The sequence below is a fragment of the Xenopus laevis genome, chromosome 4S (genome assembly GCF_017654675.1).
Source record: "Xenopus laevis strain J_2021 chromosome 4S, Xenopus_laevis_v10.1, whole genome shotgun sequence".
Taxonomy (NCBI): domain Eukaryota; kingdom Metazoa; phylum Chordata; class Amphibia; order Anura; family Pipidae; genus Xenopus; species Xenopus laevis.
In genome coordinates, this window is record NC_054378.1 from 68,778,539 (window position 1) to 68,791,736 (window position 13,198).

The following is a 13,198-nucleotide window of genomic DNA, read 5'->3' on the forward strand; positions in this document are numbered from 1 at the left end:
TGTATTTTTCACACCATTAAAACCCTGTCCAGTAATAACCTGCATTGTTCACACGTATTAGACACTGCATTAATCACACTTCAGGCTGTTGTTCATCTGTTCACATCCCAAACAGACTGTAGGAGCAGTGTACAGTCTATATAGTTTATAGTACATACTATCCACCTTAGAATGGTCTTGATAAGTTTCCCTATCGTTTACCTATCTCTACCTGTGATTTTTCTAACCTACCTGTGTGTGCTGTACTATGCATGCCCTATACTCCCTGTGTGTGCCATACTCTGCCTGCCATATGCTCCCTGTGTGCCATACTCTGATTGTATGTGTCAAACTCTTCAGTGGTACTGGCTCTTTAAAGACTCTAATCAACCATAACCAAGGATCATAACTTACTGAGCACTGAGACAGCATAATTTATTTTCAAGGCCATTGTTATCAGTTTTTAAGATTGATTGTCTCACGTATGCTGGTTTAATGTCTTGTTAAACATTAGTCCCAGGGCTGCTGCACTTTGTACTGATAAGCTGAATAAAATCATCGATCAGTGCAAGAGTAGCATCACAGGTAGATATGGTACAATGCACTAAACTGTGTGCAAAGTATGACCTTTTTTTAAATTGCCCACTACATGGTGAATTATAAATGAGGCATTTGATTACCATGTGACTTTACCATTGCTATTTGCTATTGTACACAAGTTGATTGATTCTAAACCAAACTTCAGCACCTAATTCTGACCCTCTGACATCAATAATGACAACCTAATATGTTCCTCAGCATGATCTGTTCAATGTAAATGTAAACCTATTAAGTCCAAAATCTTCTTTTTGTGTTTATTGGTTTCCTGCGACACTGCACTATTTAGCACTATTGCCTTCAGCATAATCTCTTCAATAGGATACATCTTTGGAAATAAAACTGTATCTCCCAAATATTTGCCTAGAAATCATCCTGTTGATAATATGTCAACTGTTGCATACCTGGCATAAATGTTTGCCATTTTTGGTCTATGTTATATTTAACACAGTTGTTACCTGATGGAAAAATGATAGTTTGTTCATCGACGTAGAAGGCCAAAAATGTAGTGAGACTGGTTAACAGTCATAGACATGATGAGTGCTTTAGCAAGGGATTTCTCTATCATCATGTCCCTGTTTACTGGGTTTGTTATCTCTTATGTAAATTGTTCCACCCACCCTGTGCCACACAATGCCCTTTACATGCATATAAGCAAACACTCACAAAGAAATAGCTGTAGATAGATCAATAACATTTTATCAGAAGAAAAGTTAAGTATAGCACAGTAATTAAACAGGGGTAGATTAAGTAAAAACAAAAGGAAGGGGGGAGAACAGTGGCTTGAAATGCCTGTTCTTGTTGAGTACAACCTGATGTGAGGCTTTAGCATTCTATAGCTCAGCAGGTAGAGTAGGCGTATCACCTTGCTGGGAATGGAACAGCCCTCAAGTTTGCTGTCACCAGAGCCTGCAACCAATCAGTGACAAGGGCTTGGCTGAAGAGGAAGAGAGAGAATTTCCACTTGTGTAGTTGTCAGAATAAACAAGGTGCACTGAAAAGCTTAAGGGAATTCAATGAGGCTCCGAAAGGTTACACAGCCTCTGTTTTCTATTGTCGGGAACTTTCTTTGTACTTACTAACGTCACCCTGCGCAGAGAATCCTGCTCCTGGCAAGACTCAGCTACAGGTGAGACAGGTAAGGACATGTTTCAATTTGCTTGTCAACTGTGCAATCTCTAATACTATCTGTACAAAGAAAGAATTCTTGCCCCTTAGGTGCTGGGAGAGGTATTTAGGCACTGTAGAAAGGGATCATACCATCCCTTTGGTTTCTCATAGTGTGGTGCCAAGGCCTGAAAAATACAAAAGTCATGCAGTTGGCTGTTTTTTTTAATAGAACACTATTATAGAAAGCAGTGTGTAGAAAAAGAAAAACTGGCGTAAGGCTGGAAATATAAATTTTTTAAGCCTTGAAAAATGACTATATTTTCTTGCACAGGTATTTCCTTGTACTTGTGCAGCTGTGTATTTCCTTTCTTCCACCTTTCTATACAACAAAGCATGGGAAACATGAGAGTACACTACAACATTACACACTGTAGCATTCTACGGCTGTTGCCAGAAAATTCTGGGCCTCATTTACTAATGGGAAAGAACCAAGAAGCAAAATTCCTACATTCTGCAATTTGCATGCAGCTGTCAAACACATAACTATATGGGTACGTTTTTGCTTCGACCACTGTACCAGCTCAATTCTGCAGAGGGCTACAGAGTTTATTACAGTATTATTATGCAGAGGTGGTGGGGTATATAATTAAAAACAAAGTGTCTGATTAAAAGGAAATTAAATATCGCCCAAAACAATATATTTGACCATGTTATACACAACAGATTGCTAGCTAATAACCCACTGAAAAAAACTCAAAAATAGTTTTTCAATGTAAAATACTGATCTCAGGGCCATGAGGTATAGAGGAGAGGGAGCTTAAGAAGGGAAGGCACTACTACTGCTAACTGCATAGTCATGTCTGAGTTCCTATTGGTTTCCATTTTGCTTAGTAGACAGGATTGGTGCCTACTTGTTTAAAGGAAACCTATACCCCAGAATGAATACTTAACCACCTCACAGACCATTAGAGACGCTGACCAAAGTGTTTGTGGGAGGGAGGATGTGGGCATGGCCTAGTCACAGTTAGGGCTCTATTTATCATGCTGTGTAAAAAGTGGAGTGATCTTTGCTTTTGTTTTCTAACTGTTGAAATGTAATTGCTGATGGGCAAAATCAGCAATTAAGGTGGCCATACACGGCCAATAAAAGCTGCCGACAGGCCGAGTTGGCAGCTTATTGGCCTGTGTACGTGGCCCTCCAACAGGCTTCCCCGATCGATATCAGATGTTGATCGAGCAGGGGTAACAATCCCGTCGGATCTCGGACTGCATCTATTCGTTGATGCGGTCCCGCTATTCCACCGCTCATATAACATTTATTAGGGCATATCGGGGATAGATACGCTCATTTGGCTACATTGCCAAACGAGCGGATCTCTCTGTGTATGGTCTCCTTTATGCTTCACTCCACTTTTCACACAGCATGATAAATAGGCCCCTCAATGTTAAATCACAGTGCATGCGAATAGGCCCCTTCTGCTGTTCCCGTATGCTCACTGCGCATGTGCATAGGCCCATCCAGGCACTCATCATTTGCAGCTTGACACTTCCTGGACAATTGCAGGAATACTGCAAATTAACATTTGAAAAATTACTTTATGTATGAATACTAAAACTGGCCAAACACTGGCCAATCAGCTGGATATGCTATAGTCTTGGCTTGTAAATAGCTAGATTCCCCCAATTCAATCAGTCTTACAGCCCTATATCACAATATTTATATGTATTATGGAGCGTTAAACTACACTGTATACAAATATAAGTACATCTTTGCACACGGGCAAAAATACTGCTATAATCCACATTTGTTCACCCCCACACACTGTATAGCGTACAAAAAACATGTATCTCTACCCCTCATATAAATCAGATTCCATTTGACCTCCCAAACCAGCTGTGCTGAGCATTTTCATTGTGTACATTGGATAATAATTACTTGTGTACATGGAAATGATCTCTTGTTTTGTAACAATTATAACAGATTTGGTTATATTTTGATGGAGTCTTTACACGTGATTAAATAAGCACAAGATAGATCATTTATACGTTGAGCTATAAGGAAACACAAATACGTAACAAATAGTGACAGAGGTCAGTGTATACTGTAGGTATGTGCACAAATAAGGAGGAGCCACTCTGAGTCACACCAGGTTTATTATGAACAATTTACCTCTAGTCTCTCACAACCATATACGACAGCTCTTTCAGACTCCTTCCACCACATGCGTTAAGATATCATCACAGTTAAGTTAAAATGAAATAAATAAACATTGCATTATGATAAAGTTCATCTTTAGGCCTACTGCAAATGCAACAATCTGTAATACATAAGGAAACATTACACTGTCAAACAAAAATGGTGCTTTTTACACCACTTTTCAAGCCAAAAATTTGTCCAACTGGCTTCAATATGTAACAACAAACCTGATGTAGTGTAAAATAATCACATTATGTTTTGGCTATAGTCTGGAATTAAAGCGCATGTAAACATTTTGGCACCCCCAGTAAAATTAGCTTTCCATGCCCTTTAAAGGAACAGTCCAGTGTAAAAATAAATAGATAGTATGTGCAAAATAAAACACGTTTTTAATACAGTTAATTAGCTAAAAATGTAATGTATAAAGGCTGGAGTGACTAGATGTCCAACATAATATCCAGAACACTACTTCCTGCTTCAGTGCAGTGCAGGAAATCAAAGAGAAAGTCGTGACACTTCAGTAACAATCCGGGACTGTGGGTTGAACTGTGAACATCGGGACTATCCCACAAAAAACGGGACAGCTTAGAGGTATGCATAAGCCTTACACCTGCCCGGTCACTCCATGTCCCTGGCTTTCCCCGCAACCACTATAGTTATGCCAGAGCCAGTACTATATTTAGGTCTAGTGCCACCCAAGGCACCGGACCTCAGCACTACCTCTTCATTGCAGAAGTGATGCTGGCCTGAACGCATCATATTACGTCACTTCTGCAGGCCCGGATTTTTGGCAAGGCCACAAAGGCCCGAGCCTAGGGCAGCAAGCTATTAGGGGTTGTGGGAGATTGTGGGCGGCAGGCACTAGGACCACACGTTTGGGCCTCGGTCGGGCGCTAGGGCCACGCAGTCTTTGGGCGCGCTGCAGTCAAAATCCGGCCCTGCACTCCCATACCAAGCGCCAAAAAGTGCTCTCCTAACCCCCCAGCTTAGCTGCCAGCTTTAACCACAACCACAGCTTTAAGTCTCCAGGAGCAGCTGGGGAGATTATTTATTTTGTACAAAAACAACAATTAATTTGTCATATAGACAAAGATGGCAGTCCCTTTAAAGTTGATGCCTAAAGCTGGCCATACATGGAGCACCAAATGAGCGGATCTCTCCCCAATATGCCCACATTGAGGTGGGCAATATCGGGCAGATCCGATCGTGGGCCCTAGGGCCCAACAATTGGATCATAATGCTGCCAATATGGGCGGGATTTTTAACCCTGCCCGACTTTCGGCCAGATATCGATCAGGGAAGCCGTCGGAGGGCTTAGTCTGTCGGCAGCTTTTATTGGCCCATGTATGGCCACCTTAAGGCACAGGTCCTTGGGATCCTATATAAAAATATGACCCTGGCCTGCAGTAATGATGAATATAGTTGTGTTGATGCTTGGCATTATTCAATCAATTCAGACAGATTACTTTTGGCATGTTATAGAATAGCCAGTTCTAGATTGCTGCTGAATAAAAACGTTAAGTCATACATAATAAAACATGAAAACCATTTGCAAATCGTCTCAGAATATCCCTCTCTTTATCATACTAAAAGTTAACTCAAAGATGAATCACCCTTAAACGTGTCACATACCCAGGCTGACACCCAGCAAGCAAATATGTGCCCACACTAAAGAGCGACAGAATCTCACCATGAAGTCGACAAACGCAGAGAGAACACAGGGTTACACGCACCCCCTCCCCTCCTTTGTCAAACTAGAGCCAGAGAAACTTGGTGACAGGGAAACCAGCTGGTGACAAGAGTCAGACACAGTGACAGCATCTATATCAGAGCGGCCGTGTTCTCTTCCCTCCTGTAACGGCCGGACACCCAGCGAACCCCACTTATTGTACTGCCCCCCCACCCAGCCAATGTCTCTCACACGATGCTCTGAGGAAGGTAAGAAGGTGCCAGGGCTTCCATTGCTTAAATGATTATTAGCTCTCGTGCTTGTGCAGCTTGTTTCTGATTGGTTAAAGTCTATATCACTTCATGTATTAACAACTTTCCGAGACAATGCTCTGACTGAATCTGAAGAGACCTGAGGAAGGGTCGCCCTATCATTGTCTCCTCATCAGCACCCTATTGCAAATCATGAATATTCTAGGCACCCATGAATCAGGGAGTACGCATGCAGGATTCGGAGAGCTTATTTACTTTTTTATTTTTCTCTTAAAAGTGGAGGAAAGCTACAGAGGCATTTTATTGCCATTAGATTAGCTGCAATAGTGCAAGCTAGAATGTTATATTTATTCTCTAATACCTGAGTAAAAAGCTCTAGAAGCTCTCTGTTAGTTTAGGATAGCAGCTGCAGTATTAGCTTGGTGTGACATCACTTCCTGCCTGAGTCTCTCTCTGCTCACTTATAGCTCTGGGCTCAGATTACAGCAGAAAAGGGAGGAAGGGGGGGGAGGAGAAAAACTGAGCATGCTCACACCTGGGGCAAGGAGGTTTAAGCTGAAGGCAGGAAGTCTGATACAGATGCCCATGTGTACACAATAGAAGGAAAGGAATGCAGTGTTTCTTTTGACAGAGGACTCAGAGCAGCACTACTTTGAGGGTTTACTGGTATATTTAGGTGGGCCTTTCTGATAAGACTTACTTAGTTTTAACCTTTCCTTCTCCTTTTAAAGGTGAAATTTTCTTGAAAATCTTGAAAAATTCACAAGAGGGACTCACAAACAATCCGTGTTCTATGAAAATACAACAGGAGAAAAAGGAAGCGATTGGGATGCTGTGACGCTGGATTTCTGTAGTCTTCCTGTCCATGGGATGTGCTTTCACCGTGTAAAGGAGCTATGATTTTATGTCAGTGGTTTTCTGTTATGCTGGATGGCCACCACCAATAGGTTTGCTTCCTGTATTGTTTTATTTGATCTTTTTAACAACGTTCCTGCAATGTGTGCTGATCAGGACGTAGAATGGAATACCTTTCAGGAATCATATACATGGGTGATGCTGCAACGCCAAACATGGTTCTGATGACCAGCTTTTGCACACATCCTGGAGCTCCGGATTTTCTCCTGCTGGAAGTTTGAAGCCTCTGCCATTAGAAATGGAGTTGCCACCCCCGAGGACTCCTCCAGATCCAAGAAGGATGCAGAATGATGTCCTAGAGGAGCACACAGAGCTCTGGTGGTCCAAAGAGCCAGTCAAATCAGTACTGTGCTACACTGTGGCTGTGCTGCTCATTTTAGCATGTGGCATTGGTGGAATTGTACTCCTATCCACCACAACTAGTCGCTCTGGAGAATGGAGAATGGCTATAGGGGCCACATTGTGCATTCTAGCTCTGTTAGTCTTACTCAAGCAATTACTGAGCTCTGCTGTGCAAGATATGCATTGTGTTCAAAGACGTGACCACATTGACATGCTGAAAAGTGGTGGCTTGTCAGACACTGTGGTTTTTGGATGCAGCGCAATTATTATCCTTGTATGTGGTGTAGTTCTGCTTGTATTGTCTTTCTCAGGAGAAACACCCGGATCCACTACAGTACTGATCACCATGCACACTGTAGGAGTGATACTCATAACTGTTGGTGTTGTTATGCTTTTTGCAATTTTGATATATGTGATAGTAATAATATGCAAATCTTGTGCCTCCAGTCGCTTTCATCCCAGGAACATAAGTGTGTTCTTTATCTCAGGCCAACTGAGTGGAACACATCTACAGAATGCAACCTCTAGTATGGCCAACCTTATCTAAACAAAAGGTACAGCAAACCAAAACAATAAACCTATCTGAGCTTCATACACTGCGTGAACCAACAAAAGGCACAAGTATAGATCAGAGTCTGTGACTCCTTGCGTTAGATGTGCAGAAAATGAAAGATACAATATTTCTCTTTATTTAAATGATACAGACTACTAACAAGTATTGTCATGGTAAAGAAAGTTGTAATGCTTAACCTGGGGAATTTACCCTAAATTATTTTCTATACTAGAAACTGACATGTCCTCCCTTCAAATTTTCTAAATAGGGAATTTTGTAACCTGTGGTAACAAAAACGCAGCCAGTAAGGTTAATATAAGACAGAATACAATAAAAAAAAAAGTGGTACTTCAATCTTCCAGAAAATGCACAATCCACCATTGCTCACCAGAAATGAAAGATTAAGGCTAATGGCTAGTAGCAGTTTCTTTGCTGGCAGAGAAATCCCCTACCCCTGACAGGTCGATTACATTTCTGTCCCTGGACACATAAATGTGAAGGTAGGAACAAAATCTGTAGTTTTTTCAATGCAGGAAAAAAGTGATAGAAAAATTCTACTAGGGTCCAAATTACCCTAGCAACCATGCACTGATCTGAATAAGAGATTGAAATATGAATAGGAGAGGCCTGCATAGAGATATAAGTAGTACAAAGTACCAATAACAATAAATTTGTAGCCTTGCGGGGCATTTGTCTGTAGATGGGGTCAGTGACCCCCCTTTGAAATCTGGAAAGCGTCAGAAGAAAAAGGCAAAAAAAAAGTTGCTTAGAATTGCCCATTCTATAACATACTAAAAGTTAAATTAAAGGTGAGCCACCCCTTTAAAATATCTTAAAAAGCATGATATAAGAGACTTTATTCTGGCCTTTAATTTGCATGTTTTTTGGGGTTTTGAATTATTTCAGACATTGGATTTTAAATGCTATCCGGGTGCTAGGGCTGAATTACGATAGCAATTAGGCAGCAGTTTAAGTAGAATATAAATAGCAAAGGACCTGTATAGAAAGATAAACAATACAATTTAAGTTGCTAGAAAACTGAAGCCACAAAATGTGAAGACCAGACATTTCCTATAAAATAGGAAATGTCTGAGAGCAACAGAACTCGTCAATAATGGTGTTTTCAGGTATTCGAGTGAATAGGATGAGAGGTTTCTAACATGTATTTTCAGATATCTGAAAAGTGACCTGTGTGCCATCAGCTTTATGCTCTTGTTGTGTTTGCCTTTGCTTCTGTGATGATGATCTTGAGCCAAATGGTGGCAACCTAGTTTATAAGCCATAAAAAGTCTTTCTGTAATGATATAATCCCCTTACAAGAAACCTACAGTGAGTGTTGTCTAGTGGATCATGGGGACACATTTTAATATAATTTGTGTTTTGTTAGTCCATTACTCCAAGCAAAATATTAGTAAGAACATATTCCAAAATCTGCTCATAGCATGTATAGAAAGGTAGGACCCAGGATTAAAGCTGTCCATACATTAAAAGATCTGCTCATTTGGCAAGGTCGTCAAAGAGCAGATCTTTCATACTAACCTTGAAGTGGTCAATATCGGCCTGATCCATTTGCCTTAGGGCCTAACGATCTGAAAACAAAGCTGGAGATACAGGTTATTGGGCCAAGGATTCTGACAGGACTTTGAAACCTGCCGACTTTCAGCCAGACTGCCAATGTACAGGCACATAAACTACAAATGGACAGCTAACATCTGATCATGTATGGGCAAGTTCAGCAGAAAAAAGTTACACATCAATAGTCTTTTTAGGATCTATAGCCAAAGGCATGCATAAGGCAGCATAAATGCACCTTGAGCTATCTATACAGTTAAAGGTCCCCATACACGGGCCGATAAAAGCTGGCAACGAGTCGGCAGCTTATTGGCCCGTGCGTGGGGCCATCGGATGGGCTTCCCCGAACTTTATCGATTGGCCCGCGATCTGACCACCCATATTGGATAAATTATGATCCGATTGTTGGGCACTAGGGCCCCCGATCAGATCAGCCCAATATCGCCCACTTCAATGTTGGCATTTTGGGGGTTCCGCTCGTGTGGAGACATGGCCAAACACGCAGATTTCTACGTCTATGGCCACCTTAAGTGTCTGAATTAATTAAAAAGCCTCAATATGCAACATGCTTCTTAATTCAGCTTAATTCAGCTCATCAATGCAATATATACAACATTTACATAGAAATGAAGCCCCAGTTTATAGAGCTTACCCTCTCTCTTTTTTCCTCCTGTGGTGCCGAATTTTTTTCAGATATTAAAACAATATGTTAAGAATTTGATCAGTTGAGTTATTCCTTAAAGGAAAACTATACCCCCAAAATGAACACTTAAGCAACAGATAGTTTATATCATATTAAGTGACATATTAAAGAATCTTACCAAACTGGAATATATATTTAAGTAAATATTGCCCTTTTACATCTCTTGCCTTGAGCCACCATTTCGTGATGGTCTGTGTGCTGCCTCAGAGATCACCTGATCAGAAATACTTTGACTCTAACTGTAACAGGAAGAAGTGTGGAAGCAAAAGACACAACTCTGTCTGTTAATTGGCTCATGTGACCTAACATGTATGGTTTGTTGGTATGTTTGTGAGTACAGTGAATCTTACGATCCCAGGGGGCGGCCCTTATTTTTTAAAATGGCAATTTCTATTTATGATTACCCAATGCCACATACTACTAGAAAAATATATTCTTATGAAAATGGTTTATTTACATGAAGCAGGATTTTACATATGAGCTGTTTTATGCAATATCTTTTTATAGAGACCTACATTGTTTGGGGAGTATAGTTTTCCTTTAATGAGGAACTAAGTTCCTGCCATTATACTGTGTTAATGAAAATGTTCATAAACTGCAGTACATATTGACTACTTTCATATGAGGATGAGGTGGTCAAGACCATTATGTCTATGGACTGCAACACATCTCTTGTCTGTTTTAAAAAGGATTATATTAAACAAGAATGGTTCACAGAATAGTATACTAGCATTACCTCTGTCCAACTTCCACATCACAGCTTTAACAAAGGTACAATTGGTGTGTGTTTATAGGGGGGTAATGATGTGACCACTATGTAGAGTGTGATGTGTCTTTATGTACAGATAGCAAAGTCCCCAGAATTGTCTTTAATGTTAATTTATAAGATTGTACTTATATCTGCACAAGGCTAGGTTAGCGTTTGGAGTAAATAACAAAGGACCTCAAAAAATTATCAAACATGCACAGTTTTAGCATCAGCAAATGGGTGGGTAGGGAAATTTGTTAGCTCATTTATATTCTAGAATGTAGAAGACAGAAACTGGAAGCTGGTCTATCATCACCATGAGACCACAGTTCTCTCTTGTCTTTCTCTCTCAGATTGTTACCATATAGGAGTATAATAATTCATATACTGGAATTAATAAACTCAATATGGACTTTTCAATAACATGATAGTTTGATATTGATACTATACATGTCACCAGCGAAGTTCTAGGTCATTAGGCTCACATTTAGCCTGGCACAAATGGCCCCTGACAACTTCCATAGATTTAAATGTGAAATGCTAGTGTGTGCCAGAACTTTGCTTTTGCTATTAGCTAGAACAGATAAACAAGTTTCCATGGCAAGGTCTGTGAACTACTTAATTTTCCTACATTCTCCTACAGTGTGAACCAGTTTCTACTGGAATGGCATATTGCATTATAAAAGGCAAATAACATGTTATTAAAACTTTATAAATTTATTTAATATACAGATACACATAAGCTATATAGGGCACATTCATATTAAGGGGCAGATTTATCAAGGGTCGAGTTGAATATTCTAATTTTTGAGTTATTTATGGTCAAAATTGTCAAAAATTTGACTAGGGAGTTATTCAAATTTGATTTGAGTTTTTCAAAAAATTTGAATCTGATTTTCGATATTTATCATACTCTGGCCCTTTAAGAATTCAAATTTGATTAGTCGCCACCTAAAACCTGGCAAATTGCTGTTTAATTCAATGGGAGACGTCCAGGGATCAATTTTGGAGTTGTTTGCAGCCTTGCTGACATTAGGGTTTTTAAAATTCTAATCAAATTTGATTCAAATTCAATAAGAGTTTTCGATCCTATTCACCCGAGTTTAAAAAATGTAATATTTATAATAAATTTTGATTGGTCGAATTTCGAGTTCATGGGACTTTATGAATTCGAAAGTTGACCCATGATAAATGTGCCTCTAAATGTGCCTTTAAATTGATATTGCTGAATGGGTTTTTACACCTATCTCTGTACTATCAAGTTATTTGTGTTTAAGTGGTGCAACTATTTAGTTGTAAAAGGAGTCTACATTATTTAGCACTAAGCTGACAACTTCTTCTGGTTCTCATTGAGACTGTTCATGCTTGATTCAACACAATGCAAATTTATATTTATATGAAGACAATTGGCATACACCCAAATTGAATGACAGTGGCACACATGAATTTCAACCTTCAATGTAGATCACTTACTCTTATTATATTCTCATTTTAAGGTTCATGGTTGTGACAGATATCCAGCAATTATGGTATGAATAGACGTGTGCACTGCGTGAGCACAGAAGGTATTTAGTCATATAAATGGCTTGTTCAATTAGATGGGTTTGGTTCTGACGAAGAAGCAATGTGGAAAGCTGTGTATTTCCCAAAGGAAGATTAGTATATTTGTTGGGAAAGAATTCCAGGCATCTGAGATGCAATAATTTAAATTTTATAATGAAATAAATGTATTAAAAGTATATATTGTATATTCTACACTGAAGATGATAATTTAATGAGAGGCTAATATATATATATTAGATATTTTAAATTACATTTATTAAAAAAATAAATTTTGTGATCGACAGTTTTAGAGTCTTCATTTCTTACTGCATTGTCGCTGTCAGTGAAACGTAATAAACAGATTCCTCAAACACAGGAAATAAATCATTGGGGGGAAGATTTACTAAAGGGCAAAGTGGCCGTCACCAGTGAAAATTTGGCAGAAATCTCACCCGCATGAACATTGCCAATTTACTAACAGGCGTAGAGGACAACTCGCTAGCGGAAGCGTACATCGCTAACAAAGTTCGCCAGGCACATTTTTCGCTCAGGCGAACGATGGTTACTCTGGAAATTCACTAAAGTGCAAATTTTCTATTACGTTACCCCTTTCGGCAGAGTTTCCTTCTCCAGCTTAGACAGAAATGAACGTTAGTGAAAGTTCACTATGAAATGCTTGCGCTGACAAATTTACGCTAGCGAAACTTTGCCAGCGTTCGTTAGCCGAGATCCATACAAACAAGAAATGTAGCTGGCTCCAATCTCTATTGCACTTTTTAAGTATTAATAGGACGACTTCAAATTCTAAACTTGCTTATGCAGGGAAAAACACCTAAACACTTCATAAATTAAAGCAAGCCACAAGATGATCCTCACCGAGTGGAAAGGAATGACCTGGGTGTCCAAACCCCAGGCCCGTCACTTGAATATTGTACAATATTGTTTCAATGAAGTAGATATCAGCAGAGCTTGTCACTCACCAAATCTGCCGGGTGGCCC

The 13,198-nt window shown here is 39.7% G+C and overlaps 1 protein-coding gene across 2 annotated transcripts; it reads left to right on the top strand.

Annotated features, from left to right (window-relative positions):
- Window positions 1–1,329: 1,329 nt before the first annotated feature.
- On the top strand, window positions 1,330–8,283 carry tmem125.S (transmembrane protein 125 S homeolog). Of its 2 annotated transcripts, none has more exons than XM_018260795.2 (2): window positions 1,330–1,714; window positions 6,556–8,283. In XM_018260795.2, the coding sequence occupies exon 2, from the start codon at window positions 6,978–6,980 to the stop codon at window positions 7,626–7,628; it is 651 nt and encodes a 216-aa protein (XP_018116284.1). In that variant the 5' UTR covers window positions 1,330–1,714; window positions 6,556–6,977; the 3' UTR covers window positions 7,629–8,283. The 2 variants fall into 2 exon arrangements, with proteins under 2 accessions (XP_018116284.1, XP_041417348.1); XM_041561414.1 differs by lacking the exon at window positions 1,330–1,714 and adding an exon at window positions 5,410–5,821.
- The last annotated feature ends 4,915 nt before the right edge of the window (window positions 8,284–13,198 follow it).

Coding starts and splice junctions, on each gene's coding strand:
- tmem125.S (XM_018260795.2), top strand. CDS start 6,978: ATGGAGTTGCCACCCCCGAGGACTCCTCCAGATCCAAGAAGGATGCAG.